The sequence below is a fragment of the Parus major genome, chromosome Z (assembly GCF_001522545.3).
Source record: "Parus major isolate Abel chromosome Z, Parus_major1.1, whole genome shotgun sequence".
NCBI lineage: Eukaryota > Metazoa > Chordata > Aves > Passeriformes > Paridae > Parus > Parus major.
This window is the reverse complement of record NC_031799.1, coordinates 50,517,997-50,535,975: the sequence shown is the minus strand read 5'-3', so window position 1 is coordinate 50,535,975 and position 17,979 is coordinate 50,517,997. Positions and strand designations below refer to the sequence as shown.

Below are 17,979 nucleotides of genomic sequence, written 5' to 3'. Positions count from 1 at the left end.
GCACAGAGGAAGGCAACACAAATGGGAAACTAGAAGGACTCTGAGGGGTGCCAAGAATGTTCAGCAAGAGGTTGGGCATGCAAGGACTGGGGAAGGGAGCAGCAGATCTCTAACTGTGTGAAGCCTAAGCAGCTAAGGGGAGAAAGGCTTTAGATAAATGTGAAAGAGGCTGACTTGCACTTGCTCCGGCTGGGTCCAGCTCACGAAGGCAGTGCGGCCCACCCAGACACACCTGTTCTGAAGGGGCAGAAAAAGGCACAAAGCAGGGAAGGGAGTGTTGGCTCAGGCAATGCAGGGAAGCGCACTGCAGGCCCTGGGCATTGTGATCTCAAATGTGCTGGCTCTCTGCTCTCAGAGCTCCTGCTCTGTGCCTCTCCTACTGCGTGCTGAGGCTGCGAGCTGTGGCGCTGCACGTGTTGTGTATTTAATGTTAACAGATCGCCATATAAACAGCCTCGCTTTCCCAGCAAATGGTGATCCAGGGCTTAAGCAGAAAATCCCAGAGGTATTGCAGCGCATTTTCATGAGATGTGATTTATTTTGCAATTGTGTGTTTTGGCTTTCTGCTCATTATGTCCAGCAATCAAGCTCTGTGGAGCTGCTTTACATCGCACATGCCATGCCATGGAAAGCCCGGCACCAAGGCATTAGTCATGAATCACCAGGATCTGGGGAGATGAAAAAACTTGAAGTCTTCTCATTTTTTATTTTTGTACTTAATAATGCTTAGGGTGATTAGGAACACCAGCTTCTTTTTCTGTCATTTTGCTGAAGCAGACACCTGGCTTCCATCAGTGTGTAAGTGATTGGCTTCTCTAACAAAAGGCAGGGGGCTAATGAATCCTTTACATAAGTCCTCTTTTCTTCAAAATGTGAAATAAGATTTAGCAGAAAAATAGAGTCCTAAAGAGCTATACTCAAACAGCACAGAAAGAATAATTTTATTTCACTTCTGCTTCCTTCCTATGCAGATCTATGTGTGGACACATCCATTTCTATACATAAGCTAACCAGATTTGGTTTAGTTAACCTATGATAAATCAAAACTGCAGACACATTGGACACATTGGAAGAGAAACATGTCCATGCGGGGAAAAAAAAAGAAAAAAAAAGAAAGGAAGGTTACGAGCAAAAGGTAAAAGGACAGGGAAAGAGAGCAGAGGGATAAAGGAAGGAATAGGAAGAGGGACAAGAAGCAGTAAGTTTGTTTTTCTGTTCAGGAAATGTTTTATCTATAGCAACCAGATGAGGTCTGAGGTTAAATGGTGCAAATGTGGACTTCACAGAAAGGAAGGTGGGCATATAAGAATCACAATCAGGATTAAGTGATTTACTGGAAATAACCTGTCCCTTTGCTGTCCCTGTGTTTTAGCTCTAAGCTATCTTCTGGAAGAGAAAAGCCTGTGCCTCGATAGAGTTTTTGATTAATTCCCCTCCACATCCAAAAATACCAGCTCTCCCGAAAAAGGGTATTTCTTTCACACTCCATATTACACATGCCATATACTTTATTGTACTAGATACAACCTCTAAACATTTACAGTAAGTGCACTTAGTAACAAAATTGTTTGCCAAAGCTCATTGGCTCTCCCAATACTTTTGAATTACAAACACGGCATTATTTAAACAGGAAAAATTAACAGAGTCCTGAGTCTCCCACATACACTTCTGGTTATCAGAATTTTATCACAGGCAAATGGGAACATTTCACGGAGGCTCTTGTTAAAATGCTGGCAGCTGGCAGTGTGTTGCATTTCCATGTACCGCAGAAGACAGCAGCATAGTTTAATATCCTTGTGCTCTGTGTTTTTCTTGTGGTTTAAGTTTGTTTTGTGAGGTTTTTGTTGTAATTTTTTTGTTTTGGTTTGGGTGTTTTGTTTGTTTTCTTTAAATATCAACCTCTTTTTTTCTTATTGATAGATTTAGAAAAGAGGAGCTGGATGAACAGCTTCTTAGAAAATCTTCTAAGAGAGAAAAATGGAAGGAAAGTTAAGGGCACATTTTCCTAAGGAGCTGTGGCTGGACAGGTGTGTGTGTCAGTACCTTTTAAGCTAACTCTCTATTGGAAGTGGCCTGTCCAATGAAATAGTAAAGCCCAAGCAATTTGTCTGAACAAATGAGACTGCAGTTGTAAATCCCCTCCTTGCAGACATCAGGGTATAGCACAGACTGATGCCTCAGAGCAAGAACTGGTTTGGAAGGACATGACAGGTACACTTGCAGTAACAGGAAAGCCCTTAACAGGACCAGAAAAGGAAAAGCCTGTATTTACCTCTGCAGCAAGTGGAAAAAAAGACCCAGCTTGCTAAGACTGACCTCTGCCAGCTACATCCAGCCTCACAGTCAGAAGGTACCCAGAACAATGACAGGGACACGAGGGGTGGAGTCACGCCTCCACACAGGGTGGGGACCTAGAGAAATGGCTTTCCCCACTCTGCTTTGCATCGCCGTGATTCACACAGGCAGAAAGACAGACTAGGGGCTTTGAATCCTACCTAGGAAGTGCAATCTTTAGGGTGGACTTCTATTTCACAGAAACAGCTGCATGGTTTTTGTCTGTGGATACCCACTGCAGACAAATCTGGCTGCAGCAGCTTCACAAACACAAACCCCAGATGGCTTTACAGTAGTTAAGCATGGTATCTGGTAGCGTTCTCCTGGGGCAACACAAAGGTCAGAAAAAGCTACAAAACCAGTTTCAGAAGCAGAGCCCACTTGAGTTTCCCCTGCTCCTGGGACCCAGACTGGCCGTGGTTAAACCCCTGCCCACCACACCAGTACAGATCAAAAGATAGTCCACGGAGTGACCCAGAAAGTTTCATTTCAGTGCAATCCCACACTGAGACAAATTTATGTTGATATTGAGAAGTTACTCAGCAGAGGAAGGAGAACTAAAACACTGGACATAAGACATGTCCTTTCCTCTCTGACATGCAAGTTACCCAGGCTTAATTTTCTCCATGAAGATAGCAGGCCTGCCTTTTCCTTTTTGCCAAGTGGCCCACTCCAAGCCTTTGTTGCCTGCTTGTTTAAATGCTGTTACAGCTGTGACTATCTGGCAGAGTTAAAAAACAACAATGGTGAATCTTGTGGCAACTCTTCAAAAAAACTGTTACTGGTGCACTAGGGACAGAGAGGTATGTTTAATTTTAGGAATCACTGAAAAAGTCTTTTTTTGGTCTGCCCTCTCTTCTATCTGCTCAGCTTTTAGTATCTCAGTCAGAAGCCTGAGCTGCCTGAAGCTGCCATGGGATGCCAGAAAACTCAGTAAAAAAAGGGTGCTGGCAAGAAAACCAATGTGTCAAACATGCATAGAATATATTTTCAATCTTTTATAAAAAAGTGGGGTTTTTTTATAAAAAAAAGTGCTTTTCCTGACCAATGGGTTACCTAGCCTCTCTATATAAGACAGCAACAGGGAATTAAAATTCAAGGCCATCTTTTTAATTAGTTTTCATATTTATACTGCCACTGAAAATACATGAAGTAAAAAACCACATTTTCCTTGATCTGCAAATGATACTCCTTTTAATACACAGTTCCCCACCACTACAATTGCTGACACAAACACCATTACATTTGAACTTCAAGAGGATTTGCTTGGACCAGAGGCAATCAGCAACAAAAGAATTTTAATGACTGTGGGAGGATCGTTGGTATTTTAAGAAGTCTTCTAAAACCTTTTGAAGAATTTGAGATAAGTAAAAATAAGTGGGGTAATCTTTTTCCCTAAGTACTTTGCACCATGTTTTCACATAGCAGAAGTGAGTTCTACAACTGCACAATGAGGCTGGAAAATCTGAATAGAAGAGCAAAACTTAAAAAAATTCTGAGATGAAAACAAATAGCTGGGAACCATTCTAAGGAACATAGCAAATAAATCCTTCTATTCCAGGCTCTGGTTTTTATTCTCTTTGCTCACTGGAGCTCTAATTTCATTAGCTTGCAAAGAACTACTCAATTCACAGATCAGATTTCTTAAGGATATATGAACAACATGTCAACAACATAAAGCACTAATCAAATTTTTATACAGCAGCCATATGCTCAGTGAGTTCCTCTAGAAGAATTGCACAAGCAATATTCCTCCTGTTCCATTTGATCTGAAACACTGCACTTCACCTTTTAGAAGAAAATCCACCAGTTGCCAGACATGCTCCTGGATTAATATACGTGACAACTGAAGTTTAGCTGCTGCCAGGAATTCAAGAGGTTCAGCCTCTTGAATTGCTGAGTGCCTCGTTGGGTTGATCAATGTACCTGGACAACAAGTGCCATCTGTCACAATCACAATGACAACACAAAACTTCATTGGGCATCTGTCTTCACAAGAGGCCTCTGGACCCATCCATGTAGCAAACATGAAGCTTGAAAATACCCCTGCTTCCAAGTTATTCACTCATAGCTTCTCAAAACCCACCAGACTTCCAGCAGGTTAAACTAGGGTGACTGATTTGCTGCTATTTTGCAACACCATCCTCCCACCCTATCCAGATGAATTCAATAAAAGCAAGCAAACATCAGTGAAAAGAACACTTGGCAAGGGCAACCCCTCAGCCCAAAACCACCCAAAGCCTAGAATATAGTGTCTATGGTTTTCTACTTTTGTGGGGATGTTAGGGACAGGAAAAAGTGCTCTTGCTGGATCCAAGGAAGAAAGGAATTCCAAGAACTCTTGAGAAAAGGAAATTGTTTTTCAGTCAGATGTCCTCTGTCTTTGGAGGCAGTCTTACCCTCTCCTCTCTTCTGCTTACCTGCACTAGTTCAAGTATCAAGCAGGCACTAAGAAAAAATTATGAGTGGATTAGCAAGCAGATGCTTTTAAATTAAAAAGCTCATGCAGCCTGTTCTTCTGTTTCTCAGTACAGTTCTGTGAATAAAACCAAATCAACCTGCACATTCACTTGCTCTCAAATACAGTCAGAAAAAAAGACCAGTTTTATTCGAAGCAAGTGGGTATATTCAAAACCTTGGTCAACTGGCATTCGGTGTTATGTTTGTTCTCTCTGCCTACTCCAACTTCTACAGTGTCCACACAAAACTAGCTCGACAGTTCAGGTGGATTTCAGTTTTACTGAAAGCAGTGTCAAAACTCTCACTGTATTCAGAGGAGGCAGGTTTTGTTCACTTGTTTCTCTTCTCTCTCCCAGCAAGGGACTGCCTATTCTAAGCAATTTTATGCTTGGAAGCATAAAATCCAAGCATCTCCTCAAAGCAAGAGATGCTGAAAACACTGCACTTTGCTGTGTTGACCCTCTTCCCTCCATTTTTTCCCTGTCCAAATGGGAGAATACCATCCCTTAAGTTACATTCCAGGATGGTACAATGAAGGATATATATCGCTGGGTTTTTTTGTCTTGTTTTGAGGGGGTTATATTTTGTGTGTGTGGTTTTTTTTCTTGTCTTTTTGGGTTTTTTTCTTTTATTTTTTGTTGGGTTTTTTTTTTTTTTTTTGCTATAGAGACAAATTACAATGATGAAAACAGCATCAGGAATTTACTGTTGATATATATTTAACATTGTTAGGAGAACACACAGCTTCCTGGAAAGACGTCCCAAGTTTTTATCAGCAAGATCCCACCTTTGCTCACATTTACCCCTGTTAATGAGTTTTATTTACTATCATTGATTCTTGGCAACTGCTATTCACATGAGTGACATTTCTCTTCAAAACAGTCTCATATGAAAATAAACACCTGTAAGCTTAGGTATTTATAACAGTGTACATGTGTGGCTACTATCTGAATAAGGTCCAGCCATTTGCAATGGATGAATACCTTGTAAAGTGTTGACTTTACAAAATAAAAATGTGTCTTGGTTCTAAGTAGCCCACTGCTTTTGAAACTGCTTTTGAAACCATCATTTGAATGGTATCCTAGAAATACTTCTCAGTGCAAAAATACAGGTGCTTTGCTTTCAATTACAAGAAAGAATCCATAAAAACATACCTTTTTTTTTCCCCATTAAAAATGTGTATGCTTTTTGACATGAACAAGAAAACCATTCCAAGAATATGCCATAAATAAAATTTTTGCACACTACCAATCTGACTGTAGCCCTTTAAGAGCCTTAGGGATGTATCCTACTTTAAGAACTTACCCATAAAAAACTTGGTTCCCCTCACATGTTACAAATTTCATACTGCACTTCAAAGAAGAACCTTATATACATTGTGACTAAAGTACTGTTTATTTCATAATCTAAACAAACACTGGAATACAGTCTATGTTTTTCTACTTTCTGGCAGACTTTACAAGGAACTTTTTTTTTTTTTCATGATTAAAACAATCTGCATACACACAGAACATGCATTCTCTAACGCCAATAATGAAGGTAAGAAGAGTCAGTTTCCCTCATCTTTCTGTTGCCTGTGTTAAAAAAAATACTTTTCTTTTTACCGTAGTTATGACAGTGTGGCTAAGGATACAAAGACTAGAGCACAGTTTTACTCCCTGCACAGAAAATGTTCATCACAAGCATGCTGATGGTGATACATATTACATGTCTATTAAATGATAGGCATATTTTTATCCCCTTTACTCCCTTTTTAAAAATACTAAGTGGCTACATGTAAATGCAGTGAAGCAGGTATAAGCTTAATTAATCAGAGTTGATTCAGACTGGCACCAAGATGCAGCAAAGTCCAACAAAGTCTCAGCAAGGCTTTCCATGGGCTACTGATGACCTCCTCTGCAAAGCAACGATGTTCCCCTTTTTCAAAGTAGAAATCAAAGGCTTTGCAGCATGGCCAGTCCTGAGGACAGGGCAGTCTGCACTGGTATGTCAGGCCCCCTGGAAAAGATGCACTTGTAGTCCATTAGTGTTTGAGAAAACGTGAGTGGGTTACCTTCCCTAGGGCTATGCACCTGCCCCGTCCCACAGCGCTGCCTGCTGCTCTTTGTCGGGCACAGGGCGGGCTGTGGTTTCACACCACGGAGTGGTCATTGCTGTGGACGCCAGCCAAGATGGTGTGGTTGAGGGAGGATGCTGAGCGATCCGAGCCTTCGGCAGGGCCGTTGGTGCTCTCGCTGCGCTGGCAGCAGAGGATCTGCTTGAACGTCGCACTCATTTCCTTGTCCCGGTAGGAGTAGATGATGGGGTTCATGGCAGAGTTGAACTCTGCCAGGAGCAGAAAGAATTTTTCATAGGCCAGGACATTGCACTGGGGACAGCAAACATCGAGGAGCAGCAAGACTAATCCTGGGGTCCAGCAGATTATGAAAGCACCTAGAAAGAGAAAGAATGGACAAAACACAAAGTCTACAAACATACTAATGCACCATTACTCGTCAAAACACCACAAGAACCATCCAGACAGAAGCAGCAATGGTTAATTTGCTCTTTCAAGAGCATTGTTCCCACAATTTCTTTTCACTGACCCGATGACAGGGATGCCTTTCAAAGATCTGTAAATGGTTATGGGCAGCACATCAAAAGAGCAAGACACACCCCCAAGCCCCAGCCCCCCACCATCTGAAACTCCGCTTGGCAAATACATTTACATTTAAAGTTGATAATGAGGAACATTTTTTCCCTTCAGAAAGTTAGAGAACTCTGACTAATCAATCTCTTGATCAGAAGAAACAATACTGCAATTTACTTCTCAAACTAATAATAACAAAGAAAACCTTTCTGTGAGTGCTGTGACTGAAGCATCAGTAATAGAAAAAGAGTGGTGCAGGCAGCAATTCTCAAGAAAAAGAAAGCCTGGGTCTTGTTAACCCATTTCAGCTCCATTATGTAATGGAAAGTCCTAAACACACATCCTTCTTCCACTCAAATGCTGTCCTTCAACGGATCTACATCTTTTCTTAGGGCTCTATTCAGTCGAAATTCAGAGGCTCATCAGGCTTCAATAGTGTCAAAGCCAAAGTCTTACACTGATTAAAATGCTTCCCCCCTTCTTTCTCTGTTTTCCAAAGCTCTGGAGAACAAAGCCCAGAACAAAATTCAGAGCTCAATGCAGAAATTAAATCAAATGCCTTGTACTTTATTGGGAATACTGAATTAAAGGAAGATTGCAGGGTTAGAGAGGCTTTAAATATAAGCACTGCTGGGGAAACCCTTACACACCAATCATGTCAGAACAAAGACAGGGCTCCTGAGATTTTCCAGGCTGCTTTACTGAGGTAGAAACCAATGTCTTATCATCACTGAGCAGAATTAGCACAGGCAGCAGCAATAAGGGCTCCCCAGCAGTGAGTGCTGTTTTCAAACCGGTTCTCCTGTCACTGTGGTATTTATTTGTTTATATACTGCTCCCTTTTTTTCTTCAGCGATGGTGTCTTGCAGGACTAGCAGCTAAGTCAGTTCCCACAGCATGCAGACTTTTTGCCATGCCTGCCAAGAAGGTGCCAGCAATTTCCAGCTTGGGCAGTGCCAACTGTAAGCTGCGCAAACACCTTTCTGTTTGGACAGCAAACCCACCTAGATCAAATAAAAGATTTTTCCGAAGGGGTCTGCAAGCCTGCAATATAAGCCAGGTGACAGGCATTGGTTACCACACACACATAAAAGCATCCCTCAACTGGATTTGCTTGCAGCTAATGGTGCCACTCAATGGTGCCACTCAATGGCAGTCATTTCGTTGACCAACAAAGCTTGCCAATGGAAAGAAGCTGAGGGGTGAATTACCAGCTGCCAGTAGCCATCAAGCCCTTTCACCAAATGACTTTGTCAGGGTCTCTGGCAGTAATTTGACAGCATGGGGATGAAACTCTCCCACGGTGAGGTGGTATCAAACACATGAACCCACTTCATAGCTTTTTTGTCTGGAGCTCTTTTGGATTCCAGCAGTCCTAGTAAAGAGTATTTGAAACCCCTGCAGAAGACTACAGGTTTTTGTCCCTTCCTTGTACCTGCTGCTGTAAAAGTAGAAAACGGCATCTCTTTATTTGTAGTATTGTCCATGCTGATAGAATCTGCCCCCTGCAGAGAAAAGCTCTTCTGACCTGGTTTTTACAGAAACCAAGTCAATAATTCTAATTCAACCACTCACTATTGAAACTGTGCATGTTGTGTTCAGCCTCCTAGCTAGTAAGGCAGCAGTGGACTTCGTCCTAGTTTAAGCATGTATTTTCTTCACTATAGGCTGCCTTGGGAGAACAACATCAGAGATGGGAACACTGCAAGTCATGGGATCTGCAGGGAAGGACAAAAGACAATAACAGCATCCTCACCAGGCCTGTAGCAGAAAAGTCCAGTGTGGAAACAATGGAGCTAGCAGGAAAGCTCTCATAGCATTGTTCAAAGTTGCAATTGAAAGCTTCCAATTGTCAATTTTATTTTATTTTTTTAAAAATCTGTTGCTGAGGAACAACAGAACATTCTGTTGGCATAATTTTTGATATGTTAGAAACAGCAACAAGAAGCTCTATGGTGAAGCAGATAGGAATTTGCTCCTGAGAAACCCCCCCAAGTCATCCACAAAAATCCACATGCAGCTCACTGCACTGAACACTTGTCTCTATGGGCACCTCAGTATCTCAGACAGGTCTGATAACATACTTGCTGAGGCTGCACTCAGGAAAAAGTGGACTGTGGTTGAGCAACCAAGTAATTGCTCTGTGCAGCTCAAGCTACGCTGAAAAATGGTAAAAACAAAGGTTGCCTTTCCACTCAGCTCTGGAAGGAAATCACTATTGTGCAAGTTGTCACCCTTCTGCTCCTAGCAAAACATCCCCCTATGCTAATGGCTCTGGCACCTTATTAAGTGCTTGTAAATGGTGACACAAAAATGACTCAGATTTGCTAATTTTTATTTAACTGTTGGTACCCTGGAAAATACTAAGAAGCATCTCTCTACTACAAAGGGAAACATAAATGTCAGGCTCTTAATGCTTCAGATTTAGGAAACTTTACCTGTTAAACATGGAATTCTTTTTTCTGGAAGGAAAACAAGGATTGAATTTTTTTTTTTCCCTCTTACTTAGAATATTTGTTGAAGTAAGCTGGAAGTGAGATTAAATTCTTCCCCTCCCAGGAATCTGTTGTGAATTGACTTCACCAAGAATGAAGATCTAAAAATACCACATTTAATAAAACAGTGACATCCAAAAGCTTCCTGCTGCCATATGCTGGAAAGCCTCAAGCATACGGCAAAATATTGATGTTTTTCTGCTCAGAACCAGAACTGAGAGCAGTCGAAAGTACAGCATTGGTAATTTCTAGGTGCATCTTAACATTTTACGAACTTGGTCAAAACTAAATTACAATGACATACAAAGCAGATCTGTTGCATTCAGTGGCTTGAACCATTGTGGACATGCCACAGTCATACCACTATGGCACTAGGAGAGCCCAGCATACTTGGAAAAAAGTGCAGGATTTATTTCCTTGGGTGGCCGAAGAGCACTGTTGCCTGGACAGAGAGTACCTTGGGATATTACTTCCAGCCCTGGCAGTCCTTCAAACGCAATGGCCACTGCAAGAAGCTAAATGAGCTCTTCAGTTGCAGCAGAAGGAACATTCCCATGGAACATGGCCAAGGTCTGTCCTGAGGGCCAGGCCACAGAGAGCTGGGTGAAGATGAAATGCCCGTCAGGCTGAGGGGTGAATGGCTAACCATTAGACAGGAAAGCTTGAGGAAACCAGAGAAATAGCACATCTTAGAAGACTGAAGGGTCCCTACAGACTGAGAAGCATATTTTACAACAGGAAATATGAATTACAAAATAGTTTTTATGGCCCAATCAAACTGTCTGATGCTGTGTGATACCTCTCATACCAACGAGAAATGAAACTCCAACTCCTTTTACATTGTCTGTCTTGCAGAGCTGTGGTACAAGTCCACTGGTGGCTCTCCAATGACCACGATATGACTACATCACATCTGTCTTGAACCCTTGTCTGGTGCCTCAGTGCAGATTATGTTTCCACAGTAGCTGGGTGTTGGAAACCCTTGGGTAAACAAGACAAGGCCTCACAACAAGGTTTGATTGCAAGAGAGTAAAAACTCATGTAGGCAGTAGGCATATGAAACCAGCCATGATATCACACAAAAATCTGTGTGTACAAGAACAAAAGAGAAAACAACTCCAAAAACCAGAAGCAGAAAAGAAATAAGCTACACAAGAATAAACACTAATGAACTAGTCACTCATTACTAGGATACCAGACTGGATGGCTACTCATGAAACTTCTTGTGTTAGCAGACAAAGTGTTTCCTAAGCAGCACTCTTTCTTTTTTTTTTTTTCCTTTTGTCTTTTGCCTTGGAGAGCCTATGTCTGTGTTTATTCTGTGAACATTTGTTTTCCTCCAACTCAAAAGAGCAAAATAAAAGAAGCACTTCTGCTTCTGCCAAATCACACACTGGTGTGCTTCAGAGGCTCCAGAGGGATGTAGCTCTTGTCAATGCACACCTATTCTGAGACACCCTTCTTCTCTGCCTTAACCACACTGTGTCCCTTTCATGTGCTCTCATCTATTCATCTTGTGTGTTAACTCTGATATCTGGCATGGGCTCACACTCACCCTGCAAATTCCTCAGTCTATGTGCAGAGGAAAAATATTGAAAGGGCCTCTTTTAGGGAGTGGAGAAGTAAAAAAAAGATCTCTCCTGTGTTTGCAGTTTTTTTAAGATTACAGGAATAGGATAAGGAACAAAGACAGAAAATATCAATTCCAGCTGAACTGCAGGAACATTTATAATCTGCTGCTGTTGCCCTCCTACTCTTGTCCACCCGCTGTCCTCTTGAAATCCTCTCCTGCCCTCAGAATGGCACTTGTGACAGGAAGCTGCACCCCCCTTCCTCTGGGACAGCAGTGACTGAGAGAAGAGAGGGCATTGAATATCCCAGCTATCACTGTTATCACAGCCACCAACAGGGAGAAGAGTCCTTCTGCACTTGGTGCAGGCTGAAAGCAATGATCTAGGAGAATTATTTGTTTTAATTAACAAAACCACAGCCAAAATGACTATGCAGGCTGCAGAAGTGCCTGGCATTTTCCACATTCTGATAAAATCCCACCCTCAGCAGGGAAAGCCACTTGCAATGCTAGCTGAGGGGCAAGCTCGTCAGCTGCAACACAACTGTGCTTCTTCATCTGTAAACTGTATCAATGATCCTTCTTATCACACTGAGCATTATCTTGTGCAAATCATGGACAGAGATAAGTACTGCAAGCAATAGTGCTTATTTACAGCTATGCATTGTTTTCCCTGACACAAATATGACAGCATGAAATCTAAAATGAATGAATGATATAGATGCCAAAGAGCATTTATCATTCTGTAAATATAGAGAGTGTAGGAGCGAGTCTTCTAATTCTAGTCTGACCTAATTTTCCCCAATTTTGACACAACACTATTACAATATAGCTACTAATAGTTCTCGGTGGATGAAAAGAATGTTGTTCTTGTTGTTTTCATTTTCTGCTAGAAATAATTAACATAGGAGTAATGTTTTCTTCCATCCATGGAATTTTTGTATGAAGAAATAAAATGTGACTACCACATTTGGATCTGATTAATAAATTTAAAATAATTGTATGCTAAATTTGGCAAATTCTGAAGAACTTTCGATATGAACGGCTTGCCTCTCCATCCACAGACTCCAAAAGATTTCAGGAGAAGGATGACAGTGAAGGAAAGTCCCTGAAAAATACCTCAGGTTGGGGAGAGCTGCCTACAGAGTACCAGTAAGAATGGCCATGTTCAAAAAGGTGCTATCAGAATAGCTTCGTTTATTCAAGGTGTCTTTATTTAAGAAAGCTGTACGAATTCTGAAAGAGTGAGAGATTCATAACACACTCCTGCAGTTTTTGATTAATTGTAATATGCTGCCTTCTCCTATGTGCCTCTGGGAGACTTTAACACTATGGGTACCTTTGTGCTTCAAGCCAAACATTTATCTGATGGGGCTGTGTGTGAAAGAAAGAGGAGACATCTCCAGAAAGAAAGAGGGGATAGCAGCATGAAACAGGAAATGAGAAACTACACAAAGGTAAATAAAATCTACATTCATATTCATGCAACACTATCTTACACCTACTTCTCTAAGATGATTTGAAGCAAGAGGATGTGAGCACATAAGAGAGAGTACACAACCAGAGAGCATATGAAAGGAGCTGGGTGACACAAGCCACCAGCTTGTCTTTCATATATGCCCCATTCCTAGGGATCTGTGTACTAGTCTGGGAGCTGAGCAGCTCTAAATGTGCAAGTTATCGATAAAACCCTATCCTCAACTTCATCAAATATCTTAACTCCACGTGAATTCTGTAACTGACAGGTTTGGGAGATTTTTCAGTCTGCTGTACCCATGGTTTGTAAAGAGATTTTAGAATAAGCTGGTTCTGCTAGTATTGCATCAGACCTCTGATTTCCTACTTTTTCCACAGCTACCTGAACATGCACAATCCAACCTCTTGCTGAATCTTGTTCTGGGAATTTCAACTAGCAAGTTAGGCCAGACTTTGTACAAAATAATGGGTGGATTGTGTAGGAAGAGAGAAATCATGTCTTGCTCAAAAATGTGTTTCCTCTTCTCAGCAGGAACTCAGAATGTGTCTGCTCCAAGCATCTGTCTTCACCTTTGAAGGTGCACAGAATTGTTTTGGTGTTTAAGGAATGGCTATCTTTGTCAACAAACCATCCCTTCTCTGAGGAGCCCATTTGCTTCCATCTTCAGACATTTGTTTGGTTTAAAACTTGTTAATGACTTAATGTGTAAGCAGCCTTGGGGCTCTGCATGTGTTCTGGCTGGGAGGAGCAGCAAGCCTTGACCCCAAAGAGTGAAGTTCTGTGTATGTTAGCATCACTTCTTTCTGGGCCTTAATATTTAGTATTTCATGTGTGTCTGTTCATCCATCCAATCCTCATCCCTTTCTTTCATTTCAGAAAAAATAAAGTAAAACCTCTTTATAAAGGGGACACACCATCTTGACTACCAATTATATTTCTGCTGGCACCTAGACTCCTTTGCTACAGGCTGGCCTCTGCTCTACGTGTTCTCTTCCAGCACTCACATCTCCACATTGGCCCTGCCAATTCATCATTGGAACACAAATATCCTGGTGAAATCTTTAAGTCAAAGCCTTTTTTTAAAACCAGACACACTTTGGCAGCTGTACCTGCTACACAAAGGGTCAGCTGAAGAAACATCTGACCTATCATGGTTTCACAGGGAGCTGACAACAACCACTAGCCAACAATTCCATTGGCACCACTAGCAGCATGACCACCGTCTCTGAGCATGGAGATACTCAGACACAAAATGCCTACTGTGGCCAGTAGGGCTGTGTCTACAGTGATCATACCTTCCTTTTTCTCAGGGTGGGCCAACACTTTTCATTCTCTTTTGTATCCTTGTAGCATCTAAAGCTTTGGAAGTTTGAAGCAAACAGACAGAAAAGCCTGGGGATGACCAATAACAAAATAAGACTAACTGAAGAGGAATGAAACTGGGCAGTAGCAAGCCACCAGAACTGACCTGCTTATTTCATGGGTGCTCACCAAACTCTAGCCCAGGTTAACACTTGATCTAATTCCCTGCCTGGTGCTTGCAGTCTTACAAATGACTGTACTGATTTTTGGCCAGCTGATCCAGCTGTCTTCAAGTATTCCACAGCTGACATCTCTGAAGGAGAACTCCAATGCAAATGGAGGAGACCAGGACAGTTTCTCAATTGACATCTGCAGACCTAAGGTGTTTGAATAGTCCTCTTCTAGAACACACTTGTAATGGTTTTAAAGAACAACTTGAAAAGAGGAATGTGAATAATGCATTCCAAAAATAAAAGCAAAATCTTCATCCTGTTGCAATTTATCTGTATCCATTTGAATCCCTCAAAACAAGAAAAATAGAATTTGTTCCTGATCTAGTAACTGCAGGAGAGAGATGGTACACTGCCCCTCTGCAAAGGGAGAAATTAAGGCTTTTATCTATAGAAAACATTTTAAACAAAAACAGGAAGTCATTAAATGCCAGTGGTCAGCATTCCAACTGATTTCTAAATTCATAAAGATATGTGAGGCTCATGTCTGAATAAAAGCTCGGCTGTTGCCAAATCCGTCTGATAACTGATCTCTGTGTAAAGACAAACCATAGTCCTCGTGGAGTTTCTCTGCTGCCAAAAGACCTGACACACAGAGGAAATTTTGGTGTCTTTTTCAATTTTTGGGTGTTCTAGACAAGCCTTTATGCTCTGACTTGAAAACAAATACTCCAACAGTCCCAAATAAGTGCTGGTAGCTTGGCTGGAAAATGAACACATAAGCCCAGCTGATAAGAGAGAGGCTCTTGGTACTGGTCTCCCTGGGTCACAGGACAAAGAAATGCAGGCAAGATATGTCTGGGGAAAACTGGAAGCAAGAATCATAGAAATACTTGGGTTGGAAGGGACCTTGAACATCACCCACTTCGAACCCTTTGCCATGACAAGGGATGCCACTCACCTCATCAGGTTGCACAGGGCCCTGTCCTTGAATACTTCAAGTGATGGGACAGCCACAACTTCTCTGGGCAACCTTTCAAGTGCCTCACCACCCTCATGATAAAAAAATTCTTCCTAATTTCTAATCTTAATCTACTCATTTTCCATTGAAAGCCATTCCCACTTGTTCTATCACTCCATGCCCTTGTAAACTGTCCTTCTTCAGTGCTCTTGAAGGTCCCTTTCTGGTACTGAGAGCTTCTTTACGTTCTTCCCAGAGCTTTTTCTTCTTCAGGCTGAACAAGCCCACTACTCTCAGCCTCTGCTCCAGCCCTCTGATCATCTTGGCCCTCCTCTGAATCTGTTCTAATGAGTTTATTATTAAACTTAATAATAAACCTTTAGTTCATACCTGACAACCTGTTTTCACCCCCTAGTCCAAACTCAGCTGTGATTCTGTTTAGGGGCTCTGACTGCTCATCATGAATTGGGACTTCAGGTGGGCGACAGAACTCTCCTTGACCAGCAAGAGGACTCTGTCTGAAGGGTATGGGTGAGGCTTTCAGGTCCCAGATGTGGGACAGCTGGAGGTCACCAGGTCTCCTGAAACGTGAACATGCTTCTGCAGAAATGAAGGCTCACTTCAAGAGATTATGTGAGGAAGGAGTAGGACAGCTGGCACCCAACAAGCAGGGCTTGCAGACTGGACTCTGTCTGCTTCTGTGAGGTATGTTTAATGTGCTTGGGACTTGGGTGTTTTGCTGTTTTTCTGGCAGCCACAGTTTCCAATCACAGAAAAATAATTCACGGCCATGTGGAAAAAGCCCTGTTTGGCCCACATTTCCTACAGAAGTCCATATACCTTCTGCAGTACTCTGATACTGTCCCAGGCATTGTCAGAATGCCACGTTCAAACCATGCAGCATGTTTAACAGGTATCAAACAACTTTGCTACGTGAGACTGTTTAATTGTATTTTCCTCTGCTATTAAGGACACTTAAGTGTTGCTGGTATTATGTTTGGATAAGGCCCAGCTGCAGCACAAGATTCCAAATGAAGCCTGGGTGGATGCAATTTAATATGTAAAGGACTGCCTTGATTCTTACATAAGATTAAACTAATAATATTAATAGAAAAATATTAGCCTCTGTTGGTTTCCTTAATAGGAATAAAACTCTCTCATGCTAATACCAGACCCTGAGTAAGTGAAAGTGTTACCAAGTGTTACCAGCTCCACCTCAACTGCAAGAAAACTTTGTGTGCTTTTAATTTATATCGCCATACTAACATTAATCTGATTATAGCTATCTGGTTAAGCTATGGTTGAAATCCTTTGAGGGAATTACATTAGATTAGTCACACAAAACAGTTTTAAGAACAGGAATCCATGCTGACATGCTGTGCATCTCTGAGAAAACGAGGAACACAAGCTCCAAAGTGAAGTGGGCAACAGGGTAAGCTCCTATGGATAAGGGAATGCCATTCTAGGATAAATCTGCTTGGAAAACTCAGCCTGTCTTTGGACAAGTTAGCACAGACAAGTTAGAAAAGCCTTTCTACTCCTCACCTGAATATAACAAATCGAACTACTGCCTTAAAGCAGAAGCAGCCTTGGACAGACCTGAATGAATGGCACTATGCTGAATTGCCTGCACACCTCACTGCTCCAGCACTGTTAAGGTCATTCAGACATTACTCAGCCTATCAGGGAGGCACCTACAAATGGCACTGCTAAAACAGAAGGTTGCAGACACATGTGACATTGCACAGGAGAAGCACCAAGTGAAGAATCACTCATGTTTTGATTGTGGTAAGTATATACTTACAGATTATGAAAAGGGTAAATTCTAGGCTTTGGCACTTAATTCTATGTGTACCTGTTAAAAATTATCCAGATGAGAGTGGTATCTAGGGAAGAAAAACACAGGCTTTGTTTTGCATTTCCACACTGTAAAGATGAGACATTGTTCAAAGGGGTGCAGCTACCTTTTGGCTCTCACAGATTCCTCTGGATTCCCCTTTAGGATGCTTGCTGTCTTGCTACATATAATTTCACTGTTGCAACAACAGTATTTTCGACATTTCAAATGAGAAAGTCAGTGAACAGGATTGGAAATGCTTCACCACTGCTGATGGATTCCAGGGGCAGCTTCTCTGTAATTGTTTTTTTGTTGCTTTTAATTTACCATAGCAGAATCTAGATTGATTGAAAGTTTTCATGCAAACACAGAAGAGAGCTCTAATAAAATCTAGCCTCTCTTTCAAGTTACATCATCAAGAATCAAATTGCCAAATCATGCATTATCTGGGGGGAAAAAGGTGCATCTTCAGCCACTTCTTTCTCTCAGCAGTACACACTGGTGCAAAACCATGGAAATGTAGCTACACCCTCATGACTACAAATGAGGGCATCCCAGTCTCATCTGCTTAGAGGATTAGTCATTAAAACTGTTCCTGGGTTGGACAAGTGATGTGTCTTCTCCCTGTGACTTCTCCCTTCGACTAAGCTTCCCCAAAACCACTGCATTTGTTGGAGATGTGAGCTTGATTTGGCACACAGAACAGATCCTTGTGTTTCTATTGGCTTACAGGAACACTCTTTT

At 41.7% G+C, this 17,979-nt stretch overlaps 1 protein-coding gene across 1 annotated transcript in view; it reads right to left on the bottom strand.

Moving 5' to 3' along the window:
- Positions 1-1,490: 1,490 nt before the first annotated feature.
- LPAR1 (lysophosphatidic acid receptor 1) overlaps positions 1,491-17,979 on the bottom strand; it is a 72,414-nt gene continuing 55,925 nt past the window's right edge. Inside the window, exon 4 of the mRNA XM_015615276.2 lies at positions 1,491-7,227. Coding sequence (XP_015470762.1) covers positions 6,926-7,227 — 302 coding nt within the window. The 3' untranslated portion in view covers positions 1,491-6,925. The remainder of the gene's footprint in view (positions 7,228-17,979) is intronic.